This window comes from Puma concolor, chromosome B4, assembly GCF_028749965.1.
Source record: "Puma concolor isolate L17-30 chromosome B4, mPumCon1.1.hap2, whole genome shotgun sequence".
Classification (NCBI taxonomy): Eukaryota; Metazoa; Chordata; class Mammalia; order Carnivora; family Felidae; genus Puma; species Puma concolor.
This window is the reverse complement of record NC_141673.1, coordinates 9,460,002-9,481,033: the sequence shown is the minus strand read 5'-3', so window position 1 is coordinate 9,481,033 and position 21,032 is coordinate 9,460,002. Positions and strand designations below refer to the sequence as shown.

The window sequence follows — 21,032 nt, the reverse complement described above, 5'->3', positions numbered from 1 at the left end:
CCAGCTGTGCCAGAACTCACAGGATTGAAGTCACGGGGGTCGGAAATCAGAGATTAGAGCAGCCACACCACTGCCCACCACTGTGGGGATCCCAAGCCTGGAGGACAGATACACAGGGTAGAGGCTGAACCATTCTAGGCCAATGAAGGGTCCCAATGGCTTCCCAGCCGGGTAGAATTTCACCTCTGCATGCCCACGTCCTCAACCTTGTAAAGCAAAGCTGGGGGAGCAACTAACCAGAACCTTCCTCAGGGTACATTCCCATGTTCTACCAGTTTCAGTGCGGGGCACCCCCCCCCCCCATATCAAAACCCGGCTGGTTAGAAAAGAACCTCAACAAGCCCCAACTGGAATCCAATCCCACGTATCCCATGTGGATTAGTTAACTAAATTACTTATTCTTATACTCAAAGCCAGGGTTGGCCCTGCCATGCCCATCAGAACTCCAAAGCCAACGGGGAACACGAAATCCTCCCTGCCTCCCTCCCCGTGCGGTGTTACCACCCAAGCTGTGCAAACACAATCACCCTCTACAGCAGAGCCTCAACGGGTGACAGGACACATTTGCACAAAGCCTGCCGCCCCAGGCCAGTTTCAACAATTCGGGGGCAGACCCGGGCTCCCGGGCTTCTAGCTCCCATCAAGCCCCACCTATTCCAGGCATGGGGCCAGATAAGATGGTAGGGCAAAAAACATGACATTTTGCTAAGGAGCCAAGGGCAACAACTCTCAAAGCACAAGAACCCTCCTGTGGCCACAGTGGAGCGGCCAGACTGGGAAGCAAAACCGGAGGCAGGGGGTCACTGGAAAACTAGTTTTATTGAGATCCCACCAGCTGCACAATCTGCTCCTGATGTTAAGCTCCTTCTTCCTTTGCAATTCGGTCTTTCTTAAGTGGTCCCTGTGGAGAGGCGCAGGGGGCAAGGTTAGATAGAGGGGGAGGAAAGAAGCTGAGCACGAATACCCCCACCTATGGAATCAGAGATCCTGCACTGTCACAAGCTCAGGACCCCCAGGAGCCAGTGCAGTTGGGCAGGCTGACAGGAGACATCCCCGGGGAACCATCCCAACCCCAGCCAGAGGGCAGCAGGGTCCGGGTGCTCACCATGAATGCTTTCTTCTCCTCCACGGTCTGGAATCGGCCATGGCCAAACTTGGAGGTGGTGTCGATGAATTTAAGGTCAATCTTCTCCAGAGCCCGCCGCTTGGTCTGCACCAGCAAGGACTGTGGGCCAAGAAGGAAAGGTCAGTTACAGTTCACAGGCCCCTCATCTGCGAGGGCAGAGGATCGCCAGTCTCAATCACAGCCCCTCCAGAGCCAAGAGGAACCCCCTCCCACACCACCTCTACTCTAGCTGGTCTTACCCAAGGATCTCCCCCTGGAGGCCAGAGCGATGTAGGAAACACATGAAAACAGAAGCAAACAGCTGGGCCAGGCCAGACTGAAATTCCTCCTCCCAGAACTTCAAAGCTCATATTCAAGGGAAGACCAAGCCCTGTCCCCCATTTCTTTGAACTCCCCTCAAGGAAGTGTGGCCCTGTGTCCACTATCGACTCTCCTCCACCGGAGGCCCGAGCCCTGCCTACACCCTGACCACCAGGAAGGGCCGCCAGCCTCACCTTGCGAAGAGTGAGCACTCGCTTCTTGGTTCCCACCACACAGCCTTTCAGCATGACAAAGTCATTGGTCACTTCACCATAGTGGACAAAGCCACCCTGGAAAGAGCAAAGCCATCAGATCAGGACAGAGCAAGCGTAAGGCTAGAGACTGATCAGACAACACACAGGACTCCTTCAGATTCAGGTGCTCCCCTGCCACCTGCCGACCACAGGGCTGTTCTCAGAAGGAAGGCAGCAAGGAACGTTTCCGCAGTTGGACTCGGGCGCCGTGCCCAGCGCTCATTCCAGAGCCTCATCACTGAACAGCTGGGTCTGAGATCCCACTTCTCACCAGCCAGCCCCAACCAGGGCATTGAAGACGTGCCATTTACAAGAACAGACGGCTGGATACAGTCTGTAGGAGACCAGTTAACAGACTGAAAACACAGCCTCGGTGAGTCAGCCAGGACACAAGAGCACCAGGGTCCCACCCCACAGGTGAGGTCTGGCGCAGATTCACAAAGAATGAGAAGAAAATCCCCGCCGGAGCCAGGACTTGAGGCTTTGAGAAAACAGTTCTCATTACTCACCAGAGGGTTGATGCTCTTGTCAGACAAATCATAATCAGTGGAAGCATTGTTCTTGATCAGCTTGCCATCCTTGATGAGGTAGCCCTGGCCGATCTTGTAGATCTACATAAGGGATGGACCGTAGAAACTTAAAAGGAGAGACAGACTCCAGGAAAGCAGCTATCACCTCAGTCCTAGTGATGGGGCACCCCAGGCTAGGAGCAGAAAGAAAGGCTGGCTGGGCCTAAAGATACCGCCACGTGTTGGGAGACAGTGGCCCCCCCAAAACCGCAAAGGAAAGGCCAGACGTGGCTCTCATCTTTGGTCACTCAAAGGGTCAGCTGCACCAGAACCACCTTCGATGGCACTTTGTAAACCACTGACGTCCAAGAGCCAAAACCGTGCCCCATCAGACAAGGTGAGCAACTCCGGTCCAAGTGCAGTCCGGAAGCTCCCGCACAACGGAGCAGTGCTAACAGGAAGTGGAAACTGCACTCCCAACACTGGGCTCGTCTCTCCCTTCCAGGTTTAAAGTCTCCACACGAACCCCCTTGGCACCTCACCTTCTTGTTGATCTCAGTGCGGTGATGGTAGCCTTTCTGCCCAGCCCGAGCCACAGAAAAGGCCACTCGGGCAGGATGCCAGGCCCCAATACAGGCCACCTTGCGCAGCCCTCGGTGGGTTTTGCGGGGTAGCTTCTTCGTGTGCCAGCGGCTGGTGACCCCTAGAACAGACACAAGCTTGTTACCGGGGTGTCTAGAACGCCTGCCAGTGGCCCTTTCCCACTGAGTGCCCAATTTGAGTTCACTCGACACTTGAGTATAGACAGTCAACACCCACATGCACTAGGTGAGTGAGGGACAGGAAGGCTTAACATACACGTGACCCTCTAACCCCTCTTATTCGCTCCAGTGGATCACCTGCCAAGACGTAAACCTGTTCTCAACTCAAGAGGCCTGGGAGAACCGGCCGTGCACTAGAATGGGAACACGCACACTTCACAGCATTCACCGAGTTCTACGCTGTCGGAGGCTGACCCAATTTCCGAGTCCCCTCCGCCTTCTGCAGTGAGCTCCAAACGTAAGGGTTCAGATGTATGGCCAGATCACCCCCAGTCCTCCTACCTCCCTGCCACTTGACCACAGGGCTACTCCCAGAGACAAGGCAGGGAGGAAAGTTTCTGCCATCTTACTCATGAGATGTGCCCAGCATTCCTTCCAGAGCCTCATCGCCAAAGACCCGGACCGGAAACCGCATCTGACCACCACTCGGGCCGCCGCAAAGCTCACCTTTGTAGCCTTTGCCCTTGGTGACGCCGATGACGTCGATCATCTCGTCCTGCCCGAACACCTGATTCACAGGCACCTGCTGCTCCAGCCTCTCACGGGCCCAGTCCAGCTTCTCGGCCACCGTGCCTCCGTTCACCTGGATCTCCATGAGGTGGGCCTTCTTCTGGCGTAGAGGGAGCAGGCGCATCTAGGAGGGAATCGATACGGCTCAGATGCCTGAGCTTCAACTCTCCTCCGCTGGCAGAACGGTTTGGCAACCTTGAACCGCGTGCTTCTCTACTGGCAAAAATGAAAAGGCTCCTCCCTGTATTAAAATCCCTACCGGATACCGTTCCCCTTTTCGATTCTGATGCCGGAGTCCACCATCGGGATGGACTGATCCTTAATACGCGTGGGCCACACCAACACAAGCAGACCTAACCAGATCCCGGGACCAACTGGCCCTATGTTCCTGATCATGCTTTCTGGTCGCTTCCAGTACTGCCCTCGTTTACCCTGGCAATCTATCTTGGCTCTACTGACCGTCAACAAGCCACTCACATTGTGGGAGAGTGGAAATGGCACCTCAGTCAAGAGATAAGCTGCAAAGTTAGGGAAAAAAAGAATTCAAACCTAAAGCGTTTCATTAAGAGTGGCCCAGTGCTGTCCTATGGAACTTTCTTCAGTAACGGACACACACTACAAATCTAAGCCAATATGGTCATTTTAACCACACTGAAACTAAACAACTTAACAATCAGAGATGTATACCCAGAATAATAACTCAAGCAAACTGCAGAGGACGTAGTCATTCTACAGCCAAAGGGTCACGGCAAGTCAGATTTGAAGCGCAAACAGCCAGTGACCTACTACCATTTTCAGTTAAGCATTTCACAATGTCAAAGAATCACTAGTTCCTTCCACCACTTTTCCTAAAATGGGGCACGGTTTCCCAAATAAAAAGCCTGGAGACACAGCGCCCTCTGTTGGCGACAGAAAAGCCAACCCTTAGGCCTGGAGGAACCGGGCTGCCTTCTCAGGTTAATAGACTTAGCCTGGCCTTGGGAATCCAGGGCAGGTGGCGCACCGTGTCGCTGCATCACTTCAAGCAATCCCCAGGCTGCTCGCTGGCCCATCCATCGACAAGTTTAAGGAACTGGAACCAATCTTACCATCCCTCCAAAATCCCGACACAGTCCATTTGAGGTGAGGAATCAAGTCAGAAGAGAACTAGGGGGGGCTCGGTTCAAGTAGGACTCCGTCTCCCTAGACAGGAAGCACTGGCGCAGTCCCCCTCTTGTGCGTCCTGCCGAGCGCTCACCTGAGTGTGGGCGATGACGCGGATCACCTGGCAGTACTTCTTCATGCTGCTGAAGTCCTTCTCTAGCTGCTTCTTGCCATCATCATCCTGCCACTTCTTGCAGTACTTGGTGAAGGCCTTCTTCTTGGACTTATGCCTTCAGGAGCAGAGCAGAGTTGGGGAGGGGGCGGGGCGCAGGCCTTCATCACTCCTCCAAGGGGTGAGCGGAAGGCACACTGGCACCACATAGGGATGGGGCTCATTGCCGGCTTCTAAGGAGCCTTTTCCACCGGCAAGCGGAGCCTGGATGGAGCTCATCGGGCAGAGCCGAGCGGAGCTGAGCAGAGGTCCACAAAATTAATACAAGTCACAAACATTCAAATACTCACTAATTCTTGCTCCGACTTAGCCATTAACCCGACCACGCTCCCAGACGGAGGACTGGGGGAGTTAGGCACTATCTCAGTCTCTAACCCTACTCTCCATACTTCCCAGCAACCAAAAGAACACGAGAACTACTGAGTTCTCAGTCAACACCCGCTAAGCTGAACAGGAAGGTCTAGAGGTGCTGCTCAAAGTCTGTCCCCAGGAACTGTTCTGCTCAGGACACCAACTAAACCGGACGCCAGAGCAGTTCTAGTTCCTCCCCTCCTAGAGAGAAAACCCGCACAGGGCCCCTGACCCACAGAGCGCATAGCCTCCTCGTCCCCGTCCCTTACCAGTTCTTATAGAAGCGCCTTTTGCACTCATCACTGATGTGCTCAGCGAAGATGGTCTTAAAGGTACGAAGGCCTCGAGGGGTTTCCACGTAGCCCACGACGCCCACAACCACCATGGGCGGGGTCTCCACAATAGTCACAGCCTCCACGACCTCCTTCTTGTTCACCTCTGTGGAAGAGAGGGCGGTCAGACCGGAGGGGGACAGCCAGAGTCGCCGAGGGATTATGACGCTGTGTCTGCAAGTGCCCACTTCAATTAAAGAAGGCAACGTGCTTGAGGTAACCAGGAAGTTTGCAGAAGCGGGGTCCTTATCGGCAACCTGCACTCCCAGGGGCCAACTTCCTGCATGTGTTTTGTGTTTCTAACCCAAAAAATATCAGGACTCTAAGGCAGTGCGATTTTACTACTTTGCACTTCACAACCAGGGACACGGGCAGTATTCAGGCTTTTAGAGTTAAGGCTCACAGGGACGATCTCCCAAATTGGCATACTCCTATGCTGCGGATCTTTTAAAACTTACTCACGTTAAAGTTCCCGGACTTCAACACATCCCTCCACCTACAGCAATGCCAGCCATCTACAGCCCGAAACACCGATCCCACCAAGAGAGGGTCTGCCCCAACTCCAGTCCGTCCCCATCCTCGGCTCCTAACCACCACCCCCCACCAGCTCCGAGGATGCAGCCTGTACTTACTGGATCCTGGCCTGTCGACCTCCCGCACGATGTGAGTCATGCCGGCCTTGTAGCCCAAGAAGGCGGTGAGGTGGACGGGCTTTGAAGAGTCATCCTTGGGGAAGCTCTTCACCTTCCCACGGTGTCGGCTGCTGCGTTTCCGAGGCAAGAAACCCAGGGACCCATGCCTGGGAGCGGAGAACTTCCTGTGAGACTAGGAGGAAACAACCCACGTTAGCACTCAGGCTCATCTAAGTAGCTCACTTCCGACGCCCAGCGTGCCTCAGTTGAACGCTGAGTCCACACCAGCGACCCCATGAATAAACATGCTAACGTGCGGGGCTGGGTTCACTTGCTTAGAGGGCCACACATCCTAATCGAGTTCTATCTTTGCCTCGAAACCTCATTTTGTAACCCAAGCAAACGTACTTTCTTCTCTTAACAGGACAAAGACACACAAGGTGGGGGGGGGGGGGGGTCATTACAATCACTTCACACAGGTGGCTTTATGGTCGAGTCAGCAACAGTTTGACCACAAAGAGACTTCTGGGACAAGCAGCTGGCACTACAGGTTCCCCAGGCCGAACTGATAACACGTAGAGGCCACCAGAACCCGACAGAGCCAAATCAGAACATGACAATCAGCACAGAGTCTCTGTCCGCCCGTCAATGAGTTCATCATCTGTGGTTCCTCGGAACTCCAGAGGCCTTACGGTTGTACGAACCGTCCCACCCATTTCAGCCCAAGGCCTCGGCACCCCTACCCCAGGCTCCCCTCCCGCGGGCTACATGGATTTCTGCTGGTTAGCACGACTAGTGCCCGGCGAACCCACTCAAGAGCCTCCTGACCTACGTGCTCAGACTCTAAACCGGATTAACACTAAATCGGGAAGGGCGAGATCCGGAAAATTATCTGGCACTTGAGAATTTTCGGGCTCGGGGCCTCCAAACCGGAGCCAGGCCCAAGGGCTTTCGCCAGCCGCCTGGCGGGCCCCAGGTCAAGCACAGGCCTCGGGTCTTTCCAGAAATAAGCCTGGTTGGGGATGTCGCCGAGTCCCCCATGCTCATCGAGCAGGCCCCCGGCGCCCGCCGAGTTGGGATGGCGGCGATGCGCCGCGGATGGAGTCGTGCCGCCGCGCCAACAAAGAGGGGAGCGCCATGATAACACATACCATCCCGCCGCCGAATGCTGCCGGTAGAGGTCGGGGCTCTGCCGGCGAGCCATTTATAAAGCCCCGCCTGGCTCCGCCCCTTCCGGCGTGCGAGCGCGCGCCCGCGGCGGACGCCGGGTCGTGGGGCGGGTACGGGGCGCCCTTTCCACGCACGCTCGTCCTCGCCCAGAGTTCGTTCTGAGCTGGACGTCCGTTTCGGGGGCGGGGATTAGAGACTATACGGCGAGCGACTGGGTTCAAACTTAGCGAAGCGCAGGGAAACGTTGGCAGAGAGTTGGGCGCAACGACCGTTCAGCGTTAGGTAGCTGCCAAGTTGGATGACACACGCCGTTACGCTGAAGCTAAATGGCCGCGTCTGGTTTTTTGGGTTTTTTTTTTTCATGTGAAATGCCGTCCCCTCCAGGATTGAATAACCCAGCTGTGGGTTCCAGCGCCCAAGCGCCTTCACACGTGACATCCCCTTTCCGTCCCACACAGCGGATCCGCGGTGTTGGCCGTTTGGCGGGCAACCGACTTGGGACGCGTTGCCCCGCTCCCACCCGTTCAGAGTTGGAGAGAAAAGACCGAAAACCGGGCCGCCTGACTCCCAACCCAGAGCTGCTTCCGCGACACCAACTTGCCTTTACTGCTTTCTGATTTCGGACACCCGTCCCTCAAGCCCCGTCTGGGCCATGACTCCGGGTGTCCAGGTGCTGTGGCCCGCGCTTGCTACTGATGGTCAGTGAGGCGACAAAACCGCCTCACGACCTGCGGTCACGGGTCCAGCTGCCCAACCTCCCTGACTCGCCCTTCCAGCCTCAGGAGCCCTTGCTGATCTCCGCCTGCCTCCCCCCACCCACGGTGACCCACGAGCTTCCTAATTGCTCCCCCTGCTTCCAGGCTTGCCTCTCGAAATCTTTTTAAGAATCACATGTTATCTTGTTACTTCCCGTGGCTGCCTGTTGTTTCCTGGGGATTAAGCATTAACTCCCGAGGCTGCCCCCCAAGGCCTGATACACCCTTTTTGCTGGGGGAGGGCACACACACTGTCACCCATACGTCACCTTGCACCTCCATCCCACCCGGTCCTGTTACTTGATTCTGGACCTGGCCATTGCACGCTCACACCCTTGGTTAAAAAACCATTCATTTCATCTTCACACCATCCCTTGGGGGGTCGGGGTGGGGGCGGTGCCGATTTCCCTCACTGGAAATAAGATTTCCCTTATGGGAAATCTTTGGGGCCAGATGTGTTTCCAAACTCAGCATTTTTCATGTTTTAAATAAATCCTGCAATATGGTGCACATACTTATGTAATCCTCCCCAAACTCTTTAATGAGACACATTAATTCTGTAAAAATATAGATACAGATATAGATACCTTCTTATGGAGTGGGATAAATATAAACGGCTTCACATCGGTTCAAGGCTGACTTTGCTGCCTAAAAAATTCGTCGGTTTGGTTTTTGCTATCCAGTGGCTTCTGTTTTTAATTTCAGAATTGCAAACGAAAGACTATGACCCATATTGTCTGTCCCCTCCTATAGAGCAAACGAAGTTTCAGGCCAAGAGGAAATAATTTGACAAAAGTCACACAATCAGTGAAGGACAGGGCTCAAGTCTGACTCCAGCTTCGGTTTTCACAGCATCAGACTTGGTGCCCAGTAACTCCCTCACTGGAAAGAGCTCTGGGCCCCCAAATCATTCAATAAGAAATATTTACTGGGGGCACCTGGGTGGCTCAGTCGGTCAAGCGTCTGACTTCAGCTGGGGTCATGATCTCACAGTTCGTGAGTTCAAGCCTCGCCTCGGGCTCTGTGCTCACAGCTCAGACCCTAGAGCCTGCCTTGGATTCTGTGACTCCTTCTCTCTCTGCCCCTCCCCTGCTCATGCTCTGCCTCTCTCAAAAATAAATAAACATTTTTGAAAAATTAAAATGGCAAAGAGAGTTTAAAAAGGGTTGACAATGTCACTAAAGGTCCTAGACAAACTATTCTCCCTAAAAGGAATTCCCTCCTTACCATCAAGGGAGAAAAGAGAGCATCAAGAGACTTCTGTCATTCCATTTGTGCATACAGCTCACTGGGTTATTGTCTTGGGCCTCAGGTTCCCCATCTGTCAAATGAGGGATTCGTTCATCCATTTATTTAACAAATGTGTGCTGTGCTAAGCCTGCTCTGCCTAGCCTTGTGCCCAGCTCTGCAACATAGAAATCCAGCAGACATGAAGCACCTGCCCTGGGAGAAACCAGTTTGCCGACATCATAACTGCACCAGAGGCCTGTGCAAAATATGATTGGAATACAGGAGAGGACTGGTGAATCCCCCCCTCCGCCCAGGTCGTGGGCTTCTGCTGAAGTGATGTTATTTGAATTGGGCCGCAAAGGATTTTTATTTGTCAGGCCAAAAGGCAGCTGTCCAGGCAGAGGGAACAATGTGTACAAAGGTACGGAGAATAAACGATCTGCTCACGGACTGCTTGTGGTTTGATATGGTCCAGAGAGTAGGGGACAGTGGCAGGAGACAAGCTTAGGAAGACAGAGTTCAAAACCTTCAAATTGGAAGGTTTGTAGGTTTGGGATTCTTTTATAGGGTTTTATAGGGTTAAGCGTATCCTTTCTCCTTCCAAGAACGTGTCTGAGGTTACACACCAAAACGTGTGCAACTCAACAAGAAAAAGGTAAGCAAGTGAGGGAAGGGAAAGAAAATGAAGCCAGAAAGGGATCACACGCCAAACACGCATCATAGAACTCTGTGTTTGTGCCGGAGTCGTCCTTCCATTTGGTTCCGAGCCTCTGTGCAGCCACGTAAAAAAAGAGAAATGTGATTAGGAGCACATTTCACAATATCCGCATGATGAAAACAAACCGGTAAGTAGAGGAGTCCGCCGTGCCTAAAATAAGGCTTGAAAGAAATTTCTCTGGGGAGACAGAGAAATGTTTGGCTGAAGGGCCAGCATGGGATGTCGTCGGTAATGCCCCGAGCGTCCTCCCACAGTGAACTCACAGTGGCTATGTACACACAGCGCAGACCAATGAATTCAAGGTAACACACCAGTACGATCCGTATGAGCGCTTTACGAGAGGCCGGAACAAAGGGGTTGGGTTACCTGATCCCACATTGCTAGTTTCATCCAAAGATACACTCCAGAGCCTGGTGGGGCACCCGGCTCGCTCGGTGGATAGAGCATGAGACTCTTGATCTCAGGGTTGTGAGTTTGAGCCCCACATGGGGTGTGGCGCCGACTTAAAACAACAACAACAACAAACCCAGGCGCATCTGGGTGGCTCAGTTGGTTGGGCATCTGACTCTTGATTTCGGCTCAGGTCGTGATCTCACATTTTGTGGGTTCAAGCCCCATGTCGGGCTCTGTGCTGGCAGTGCGGAACCTGCTTGGGATTCTCTCTCTCTCTCCTTCTCTATCTACCCCCCCCCCCACGCAGGCTCTAAACAAACAAATAAATAAATAAAATCCAGAGTCTGAAAAGAAATGGATGATGTTATTTACAAATGGCCCTCTATCACTACTGTTTTTTTTAAAATGGAACTTCTGATAAGCAGCAGAGAAAGGTCTCAGGCTTTGCTCAAAGACCTAACGGGCAGATGTTCTGTATGGCCAGGTAAAGCTCTAGGTGTGGACTAACCGTAGTGGCAGGTCAGGAGGACCCGAGCAGGAGCCAAACAGGGATCACATGATGTTTCAACGTCCACCTCTCTCACCGGACCGGAAGTTTCCTGTAGCCAGAGACCATATCCTGTTCCCACGTCCTCAGCACCCAGTACAGGGCCTAGCACAGAGGTCTGGGCCACATCTGTCAGATGAGGGCATGAACACGGGGAACCCACACTAGAACGTCACAGTTTTACTCTCAAAGGCTCCCTCCCTTGTCCCCTTGAAGCAATAATGCCCCCTCTTTGACATGAGCTCACACCCCGATCGTTTGTGCTGTCACTGATTGTTGCAAAACCACCAGGCCCAGATGAGAGGGTATTTGAGCCAGAGGGTCAGTTAATGTGAGCTTGTGGCATGAGCACCGCTCGATGTCCCCGAGGCAGGAGCCTGGGCACAGAGGCTCTGGGCCATGGAGGCCCCACATCCCCGCTCCTCCACCACCAGCTGTGAGGATGATGCCCCAGAGAACGGGAGGCTGGCCAAGGGGGCGTGGCATTTCCTGCCCTTTCCCCTGTGTGGTACAGGCCTGGTGAAGTTCTATGCCCCCCTGCTGGGGCTGCAGGTGACCATAGCAAACGTGGCCTCCCACTGCCTCTCAGTCCATCTACTGGGCCTCTGTGTCCTGTGCTACAGTAGCCAGCAGGTAGGCCGGGGGTGAGGCCAGGAAGCTGTGCATAAAGTTGCCACTGCCTATCCAACGGGCCTTGTGGCAGCCACTGACCGTGGCCTGGGGCTGGGGCCCCCAGCAGCTCACCATCCTGATGCACGGAGCCTGCCACCACATCCCGCGGCTCTTGTGACACTTCAAGTGGGAGTCCAGCCTGGTCCTACTCACCATGGCCCAGTGGGCCTCCTACAGCCTGGCCAGCCTCCACCAAGAGAATGACAAGGCCTTGGAGCCACCGCTACGAGCTGTGCTGCCGCAGGTGGCCATGTCCCTGCTGGTCTGCTGCCTAGACAGGCTGTGGGTGGCTGTGGGGCGGGTAGGCCGGGCCATGCTGGGCCCAACCTCTAGGGTGGGCCAGGCTGTGCTGGGCAGAGTCCAAAGACCTGGATGCGGTCACTGCCATTCTTCCAGCCATCCCCATCCCTGGCCCTGACCCAGCCACCTGGAGCAGGCTCCCACCGGCCTCCATCAGCCTGTGCCTCGTGTTTGGGGACAAGGATGCCAGTGGGCAAGAAGGAGGCCGTGGCTTTGGGGCCACCGAGGTGCCCGTTAGCACCAGGTTCCAGAACAGCAGGACAAGCAAGATGGCCTCCAGGTGTTCAGGCTGGGGGACCTGGTCTCAGCTCTATCACCACTGTGTGTCTCTGGGGAGGCTCCTTTACCTTTCTTAGCCTCAGTTTCCTTTTTTGTAAAAATTAGACGATAGGCCTCTAGGGAGAGGGGATATATACAAATGGGCCATTTGTAAATTGTAGAGTGTTCTTCCTTCTTTAATGACCCTACCAGAATGTATAAGACCTCCTTGGAGACAACTTTCATATTCTATTAAAGGATATAAAAAGAAGACCCTGATAAATAGAGTGATGTAGTCAGTTCATGGATCGACGGACCTAATGTCTTAAAAAATGTCAGTTTGTCTCCAAATTAATCCATACAGTCATTGGGATTCCAACCAAAATCCCAAGGGATTGTGGCAGGGGCTACTCAGAAACAGATTCTAAGATGTATATAGAAAATCAAGGTCCTGGGCCTGCCTGGGTGACTCCGTTGTTTAAGCATCCGACTTTGGCTCAGGTCATGATCTCGCGGTCCATGGGTTCGAGCCCCACGTCCGGCTCTGTGCTGACGGCTCAGAGTCAGGAGCCTGTTTCGGATTCTGTGTCTCCTTCTCTCTCTGGTCTCCCCGGCTCGTGCTCTGTCTTTTGTGCTCTCAGAAATAAATAAACATAAAGAAGAGAAAATCAAGGTCCTTGCAAATTTAGGGCTTTTTGAAAAAATGAAGCCAAGATGGGGATTTACTTGACCAAATATTAAGACATACAACCAAAGCACAACAGTAAAAACAATGCGGTAGTGACACAGGCACAGAAAAACAGGCAGATGAATGGAATGGAATGGAATGGAATGTAGAACCCTAGACATAGGCTGGGTACACACGGAAACTCGATACATGAAAAAAGTGACATCCCAAACCAGTATGAAAGCATGGATTATGCAGCAGAAGGGGTTGGAGAAATTGGTTCACGACAGGAGAAAATAAATACATATGGATCTTGTAATGGATTGAAGGTGTTTCTCAGAAGAAACAGGTGTCCACCTGTCAATGCGGCCTCATTTAGGAAAAAGTCCTTTGCAAAGGATTCTTCGAATCAAGGACCTTGAGATTAGATCATCCTGAATTAGGATGGGCCCTAAACCCAATGACTAGTATCTTTTTTTTTTCAAGTTTATTTATTTTGAGAGAGACAGAGACAGCACAATTTGGCAGGGGGAAGGGGGCGGGGGTGCGAGGGAGAGAGAGAATCCCAAGCAGGCTCCGCACTGCCAGAACAGAGCCCGAGGCAGGGTTCAAGCTCACGAAACTGTGAGATCGTGACCTGAGCCGAAACCAAGAGTTGGACACTTAACCACCTGAGCCCCCCGGATGCCCCGATGGGTATCTTGATAAGAAAAATTAAGGGAAGGAGAAACACAGAGGGGAGGGCCATGCGAAGAGAGACACAGATTAGCCAAGAAATGTCAAGGATTGCCAGCAGCCACCAGAAGCGTGAAACAGCTTCTCCTTCAGAGCCTCCAAAAGGAGCCCACCCTGCCAGCATCCTGATTTCAGACTTTTCCAGAACAGCGAGAGAGTAAATCTCTGTTGTTTTCGGCCACCAAGCTTTCAGTAACTTGCTACAGCCGGCCACAAGAAACGAATACAGACCCTTACTTTGCGTCTCAGCTCTATACGTAAGGTCCAAAAAAATTTGAGGCGCTGTACCAATGCAGATGGGTATTATTTATGTTATTACAATGATTTGTATGTGCCCAGTTGCATTTCTTAGCCTTTGGGAAATAGCTGCCCTTCACTGAGGGCAGAAGAATCTTTTATTTCATTCAGTCAACCCTTTGAGGAAAGCACTCTTCTATCAGCTCCATTTTAGAGCTAAGGAAACCATCCCGGAAGAACTTAGTAACTTCCTGGGGTGCCTGGGTGGCTCAGTCGGTTAAGCATCCGACTTCGGCTCAGGTCATGATCTCCTCGTTCATGGGTTCGAGCCCCACGTCTGGCTCTGTGCGGACAGCTCGGAGCCTGGAGCCTGCTTTGGATTCTGTGTCTCCCTCTCTCTCTGCCCCTCCCCCACTCATGCTCTGTCTTTCTCTAAAATAAACAAACATTAAAAAAAGATTTGCTGGTGCAGCCACTCTGGAAAACAGTATGGAGGTTCCTCAAAAAATTAAAGATAGAACTACCCTACGACCCAGCAATTGAACTACTAGGCATTTATCCAAGGGACACAGATGTGCTGTTTCAAAGGGACACGTTCACCCCCACGTTTAGAGCAGCACTATCAACAATAGCCAAAGTATGGAAAGAGCCCAAATGCCCATCGACGGATGAATGGATAAAGAAGATGTGGTACATAGATACAATGGAGTATTACTCGACAACCAAAAAGAATGAAATCTTGCCATTTGCAACTATGTGGATGGAACTGGAGGGTATTATGCTAAGTGAAATTAGTCAGAGAAAGACAAAAGTCGTATGACTTCACTCCTATGAGGACTTTAAGAGACAAAACAGATGCACATAAGGGAAGGGAAGCAAAAATAATATAAAAACAGGGAGGGGGGCCAAACAGAAGAGACTCCTAAATATGGAGAACGAACTGAGGGTTACGGGAGGGGTCGTGGGAGGGGGGAGGGGCTCAATGGGTCAGGGGCACTAAGGAATCGACTCCTGAAATCATTGTTGCACTATACGCTAACACTTTGGATGTCAATTAAAAAAATAAAATTAAAAAAAAAAATTGACCTATTTAAAAAAAAAAGAATTCAGTAACTTCCTGAGGTCACACAGCAGAATTCGCACCTTCAACCGCTAGCCTTCACATCCCTGTTCAGAATGAGCTCTTTCCAGGGTTTCTGTGGCACCTCCTTCACTGCCACCACTAGCATGGAGGTGTCAGGAAGACAGGCTCTACTGAGTTCCCTGCTGTGTCCCCAGGCCAAGAGTGTATATATATATGAATACAATATGTGTGTATACATGTACATATGTGTGTATATACATAGATATACGTGTGTGTATATACGTATCTATTCATATATACGTATATATGTATATATGATCCTACGAATGACATCAGATGCCAGTGTCCCCTTTTAGACTTCTGCCTGTGCTATTCCTGCTTGTTTGCTGTTTACAGAGCCTGCTTGCCTCCCAACCCTCAATGTTAAATCCAGGCAACTGTCCCCTCCTGCCTGGATTACTGCACCAGGCCTCCAGGAGCATCCTTTTTTGTCCTCCCCTTGCTCCTAAAATCCATCCTCCGCCCTGCAGGCGGCGGGGTAAGATCTCACGCTGTGAATCAGATCAAGTTATTCCACTGATTAAGACCCTCCACTGGCTTCCCATAGTATGAGGCCGGGCTGGGTCCCGGCGCATCCTTGAGTCCCCGGGGGGGGGGGGGGGGGGGGGGGGGAGGGGCCCCATCCAGGCCCCGCCCCCCATCCCACCTGCCGTCCTCCCTGCAGCAGAGCCTTTGAACCTGCTGCTCTCCCTGCCCGGAACACGGGCTGACTCGCACTCACTCTTGTTAAAGCATAAATGTTAAGAGATGAAAAAATCGCGACTCTTGTGCAGGTATAAAACGAACATATATCAAAGATTTTATTTAGTGCGTTAATTAATGAGAGAACTAGACAGAGGCCACAGCTGGTTCAAAGGAAAAGATGCGGAACCACACATTCATATGGAGTAAAAAAATGTCGAAATGAATTTACAAACAGATGTAAAATTGACTTTCTCCCGGGGGGGGGGGGGGAGGGTGTCCTTCCACTGGACCGGATTTATTTGCATACGTATAGATAAGGGTTATTTTCGTAGCTGCACTTTATCTACAATCCACAGAGCCATAAAACAGTTTCACAGCAAAGAAGAACCTTTTAAACTACATCAAACTAGATAATCCCCTGAAGCTTTGAGCATGTCAGCAAAAAAAAGGACAGCCAGCGATCTCGTTTGCTTATTCCAAAATAAATTTTTGGAATTAAACTTTTCTTCCACTCTTCCGATTGTACCTTATACATTACTTCTTGGGAAGCCTCCTCCAATCACCTGATGGTACAATCGGGTCTCCCTCCCCTCCTCAGACCTTATCCCCCATGGTGGATTTTATTTATTTGTTTGTTTGTTTGTTTGTTTAGTAAGCTTTAGGCCCAACCTGGGGCTTGAACTCAAAACCTGGAGACCAAGTGTCATGCGCTCTCCCAGCTGAGCCAGCCAGGTGACCCCCTCTTTGCAGATTTTAAATGGTCACTGTCAGCTGCTTTAAAGAGGGTGCCTCTCTGTCTTGCACAGCACCTTGCACATAGGCAGGTTTCGTAAATACTTGTGGATGAATGTGCGGTGAGCCTGTTTGTTTGGGGGATATGTAAATATTATCAGTGGAGCCTCAGGTTTGGACCTCCTGGGTCTCTCTAACCAAAATGTATTTCTCTTCCCTGGGGGAACATGAAGGTGAGAAGCCCCTCCCCCCAGAACCCCCAGCATTTTCCTCGCTTGACCAGCTGACCTAATAGCCACCCGAATCTTTATTTCCTTGGGTGTGAAGTAGAAAGAATCACATCTGAATCAAGGGGTCATTCATTCATTCATTCATTCAGTGAATATGTAGGATTGATTGCCTGTTACACACCAGATTCTGTTAGTCGATGTACAAGGGAACAAATTTAGAATCTCTAAAAGTAAGAAAGAGAATTTTATTCAAGCCCCAGTTAGGACAGCTGCCTGGGAAACAGGGTCTTCAAAGGGAAGAACGTGTTTCAGAGAATGAACAGGGTTATGTACTTTTTTTTACATCTTGTAAAAGCTCAAAAGATTATAGGTTAGCAGATAGGTGGGAATCACAAGTTTTATCATAAAGGAATGCAGGGAGCGAGAGCATTGATAGATATCTCAAATGGGGTGCCTGGGTGGCTCAGTCGGTTAAGCGTTTCACTCAATAACAGCTCAGGTCGTGATTTCAAGGTCGTGATTTCAAGGTCGTGAGATCGAGCCCCACATTGGGCTCTACGCTGCGTGTGGAGCCTGCTCAGGATTCTCTCTCTCTCTCTCTCTCCTTCTCTCTCTGCCCCTCACCCGCTCATGCTCTCTCTCTCTCTCTCTCTCTGAAAATAAATAAATAAACATTTTTTTTTTTAAAGGACAAGATGGTTTTCCTTCAGGCACTCATTCACAAAGCAGCTGCACGATACATGTGTGGCGGGCCATAAATCAGGCTTCTGGTTTGAACAAAGTTTATATACAGTCATGCTGACTTAGAAGTAGATCTTTTTTTTTTTTTTTAATTTAATTAGTCCTTCTCGGACTAATTTCACTTAGCATAATACCCTCCCGTTCCATCCACGTAGTTGCAAATGGTAGAAGGAAATCTAAAGTGGCTTCCCTCGTGTCTCAGGACTTCAGAGAGCTTTTCTGTCATCAGTTATACTCATCACATATAATTCGTTGTATAATTATAATATCCATTCTCTCAATCTTCAGAATCCCTTACACCAGGACTTCTCAAACTTTAATATGCAAACCAATCACCAGGCTTGTTAGAATGTGGGTCTGATTCATGAAGACTAGGTCTGCTGCTGCTCTTTGGGGCACCCTTTAAATAGCAAGGCTCGGGGCGCCTGGGTGGCTCAGTCGCTCAAGGGACCGACTTCGGCTCAGGTCACGATCTCACGGTTCATGAGTTCGAGCCCCGCGTCGGGCTCTGTGCCGACGGCTTGGAGCCTGGAGCCTGCTTCGGATTCTGTGTCTCCCTCTCTCTCTCTGTCCTTTCCCTGCTCATACCGTCTCTCTCCACCTCTCAAAAAATGAAGAAATGCTGGGGCGCCTGGGTGGCGCAGTCGGTTAAGCGTCCGACTTCAGCCAGGTCACGATCTCGCGGTCCGTGAGTTCGAGCCCCGCGTCGGGCTCTGGGCTGATGGCTCAGAGCCTGGAGCCTGTTTCCGATTCTGTGTCTCCCTCTCTCTCTGCCCCTCCCCCGTTCATGCTCTGTCTCTCTCTGTCGCAAAAATAAATAAATGTTGAAAAAAAAAATGAAGAAATGCTAAAAAAAAAAAATCTTTTTAAACCAATTAGATCTCCAAAGGTACTCAGTTGAATTTTTGTTTTATAACGCAACAAATTGCAATTTCTGGGAGCGAAACCCAGGCATGAGGCATTTGGAAAAGTTCTCCAGATGATTCTAAAATGTAGCCAAGATTGAGAACCACAGGATTGAAGAATTCCACATGAGGGTTGAGTTGGTAGGTTTCAACAGTCGCCCAGCCAACCAATCTCTTCCAGATTGGTGATGTGTGCCCAGTTCTGCACACATGGATGGATTTGGGGGTGAATCCATCTGGTGTTCATTCAAGGTACCTGGAGAGGTGGAAGAGGGTTGACGGTGGAAGAGGAGGTGAGGCACGTCTTCTAGAAGGAGGCAGCTCTCCTCAGAGGTGAGAAAGTTTCTGTGGCCTGCCCTATAGGCTCTTGAGCTGGGTGATTTCTGCCCGGTAGGCTTCTCAGGACCTAGGGTTACCCTCGTGTGCTTCTTGGGCACAGAATCCCCTGAAAAACAATAAGTGCACATCAGTCACGATGCGCTGGCAGGGCAGAGTCTTCTTGGGATTCTCCTTCACCCTCTCTCTCTCTGCCCCTTTGCCGCTCGCATGCGCTTTCTCTCTCTATCTCAAAATAAATGAATAAACTTTAAAAAAAGACTATAAAGGTCATTTTTAAATATGGGAGAAAAATCCCTGTGACCTATGGATGCCGAAAGTCTTAAATAAGGCCCCAGAAACACAAATCATGAGGGGGAGGAAATGATTGTATTAGGCTGTGTCAAAAGTAAGGTTTGCTTTTCAGGGAAGGACATTGTAAACAACTAACGCTCACAGAGTACGCACTAGGTGCCTGGCACTGTTCTGTGTGTTTCCAAATGTTACGCCTCTTAACCCAACCATTCTTGGTGCTGTGCGTATCCGCACGTCAGTACATGGAGAACCAGAGCCGTTGAAAGAGATACACTTGAAAGTGGTGACGACAGATTCAAGCTCCCGGAGGCAGGGACCAAAGTGCGGGCACTCAAACCGGGGTCCGCAAAGGCTTTCTGGAAGGGGCCATAGAGTACACGTTTTGGCTTCGTCAACCATGCAGTTGCAAGGATCCAAAGTGCGCTCCGGTGGCATTAGGGTTACGTTAAGCTAAAGACACCTGAACAAACATCAGCCGCAAGAAACTTCTTTGCTGCCTCATGCACAACTTCCTGAAAGATACAGTCACACAAATCCCCCGGTCTGAGTGATTCACAGCCGGAATGGAGACTAACCATCGTAACCTGAATAGTTGCTTCAACAAACTTTATCTGAAACTGTCACACCTTCTATCTAGAGCCGTGGGCAGCGGCATCAGGTGGGGAACATGGTAGAAACACATGCCCAGGCCCCACCTGTCACCACCCTGAGCCTCTACGTTCTTTCTGAGCTCGCCCTGGGAGGCTGATGCACACCACACACGGGAACCTCTGCTTGTAGGGAAAGAAAATGATCGTGCCTCCTTCCATCTACCCTTCTAGGTTCTCAGCTGGGGCTCTGTAATAAGTGACAAATTAACAAGAGAAAAGCAAACAGAATTGTGTTAACACTCTACATCTCCTGTATACGTGGGGAAAACCCAGGGATGGGTAGCTCAAAGAGGCAATTAAAACTTGGGCTAATCTGGCAACTTCAACAAAGAATAAACACGTGTGTAGAGAATGACAGGGCAAAGGAAACTGTGTTAGGCTTCCAAGGGTGGCAAATGGTGGGAGAGGGAATATATGGGGGGGGGGGGGAATCTAATGGAATGTGGTTTGTTTTCAGATTCCCCTGGAAAGTGGTTTATCTTCAGATTCCTCTGGTGCTGCCATTGGGCTCATAACAGTCCAGAGTGGTCACCAGTAAAGGAAAAGTTAAACCCTAGAAAGGAAGAAGGGGGAGAGAGCTCTTCCTGCGTTTGCTACTTTTTAATTGCCTTCAGCTCAAAATAATTCTTATGTCAAAGAGGCATATTTTGGGGTGTCATATTCTAGTTTCCTTCAATGATATTTCTGTACAGTGAAATAGTTTGCAGTCTGTTAGCCAGAATTAGGTAGCTCTATATAGAGTGACATGTAAAGACTTTCAAGACACATTGTCAAGGGAAAAAAGCAAGTCATGGGAACATCACAAATGCTATAATCCTACTTATTTGAAAACGAGATACAGGTCCACGCATGCAAAGTGAGTAAATTCATAGACAGCCAACCAGAAGGTGGCTTAAACTGGATACTTTTGAGGAGCGCGGTGGGCCTAAGGGGTGGGTGTGAAGGCGGCTTTCCCAGATGGTCCCGTAGAGCCTGCTGTGTGCTTCACGAGAATGTACTCATTGTTAATTACTTGCGCAATTTTTAAAAATAAAAATCAAAGAGAGCTGCTGAGAAGAAACAAAACAGGAATCATCCGGACTTTTTCAAAATATAGATACCGCCCTGGGGCCCGCTGAATCAGAAGCTGGGGCAGGGGAGGCACAGCCATGTGGTAAAAGAACTCCAGGTAATTCTGACGGGCACACCCCTCTTAAGCACCACTCAACTAGGGAAAGTTGGGGCGAATGACTTAAACTGAAAATGCAAGTAATTATAAAAGTCTTTTCTGTGCACCAGAAAGCTCTGTGGGGGCATCACACAGCTCTGATTGGGAGGCGCTGAGCAAATCCCTTCCCATCTCTGGGTCTGAGTCTCTTCTTTCGGGAAATGAGAGGGTTGGACCAGAATCTCTTTACTGGATGGTCCCAGGTCCCTTCCACTTAGGTGGAATTCTAAGTGGGTTGTGTTTCTAATCCAACCAACTAAGACCTAACTGCTATGTT

General features: G+C 50.8%; 1 protein-coding gene and 4 non-coding genes across 5 annotated transcripts; all 5 read right to left on the bottom strand.

The window, feature by feature from the left end:
* Window positions 1–800: 800 nt before the first annotated feature.
* Window positions 801–7,384, bottom strand: RPL3 (ribosomal protein L3). Its single transcript, XM_086712234.1, has 10 exons — window positions 7,302–7,384; window positions 6,151–6,343; window positions 5,456–5,624; window positions 4,758–4,893; window positions 3,458–3,644; window positions 2,732–2,892; window positions 2,190–2,291; window positions 1,621–1,716; window positions 1,106–1,225; window positions 801–901 (listed from the first exon to the last, which is right to left on the bottom strand). The coding sequence occupies exons 1-10, from the start codon at window positions 7,302–7,304 to the stop codon at window positions 857–859; spliced, it is 1,212 nt and encodes a 403-aa protein (XP_086568360.1). The 5' UTR covers window positions 7,305–7,384; the 3' UTR covers window positions 801–856.
* LOC112863966 (small nucleolar RNA U83B) lies at window positions 1,834–1,927 on the bottom strand. Its single transcript, XR_003223912.1, has one exon. It is a non-coding gene; the product is annotated as a small nucleolar RNA U83B (small nucleolar RNA).
* On the bottom strand, window positions 3,315–3,408 carry LOC112863967 (small nucleolar RNA U83B). The gene has a single exon (XR_003223913.1). It is a non-coding gene; the product is annotated as a small nucleolar RNA U83B (small nucleolar RNA).
* LOC112863969 (small nucleolar RNA U82P) lies at window positions 4,894–4,948 on the bottom strand. The gene has a single exon (XR_003223915.1). It is a non-coding gene; the product is annotated as a small nucleolar RNA U82P (small nucleolar RNA).
* LOC112863958 (small nucleolar RNA SNORD43) lies at window positions 6,753–6,816 on the bottom strand. Its single transcript, XR_003223905.1, has one exon. It is a non-coding gene; the product is annotated as a small nucleolar RNA SNORD43 (small nucleolar RNA).
* Window positions 7,385–21,032: the final 13,648 nt, after the last annotated feature.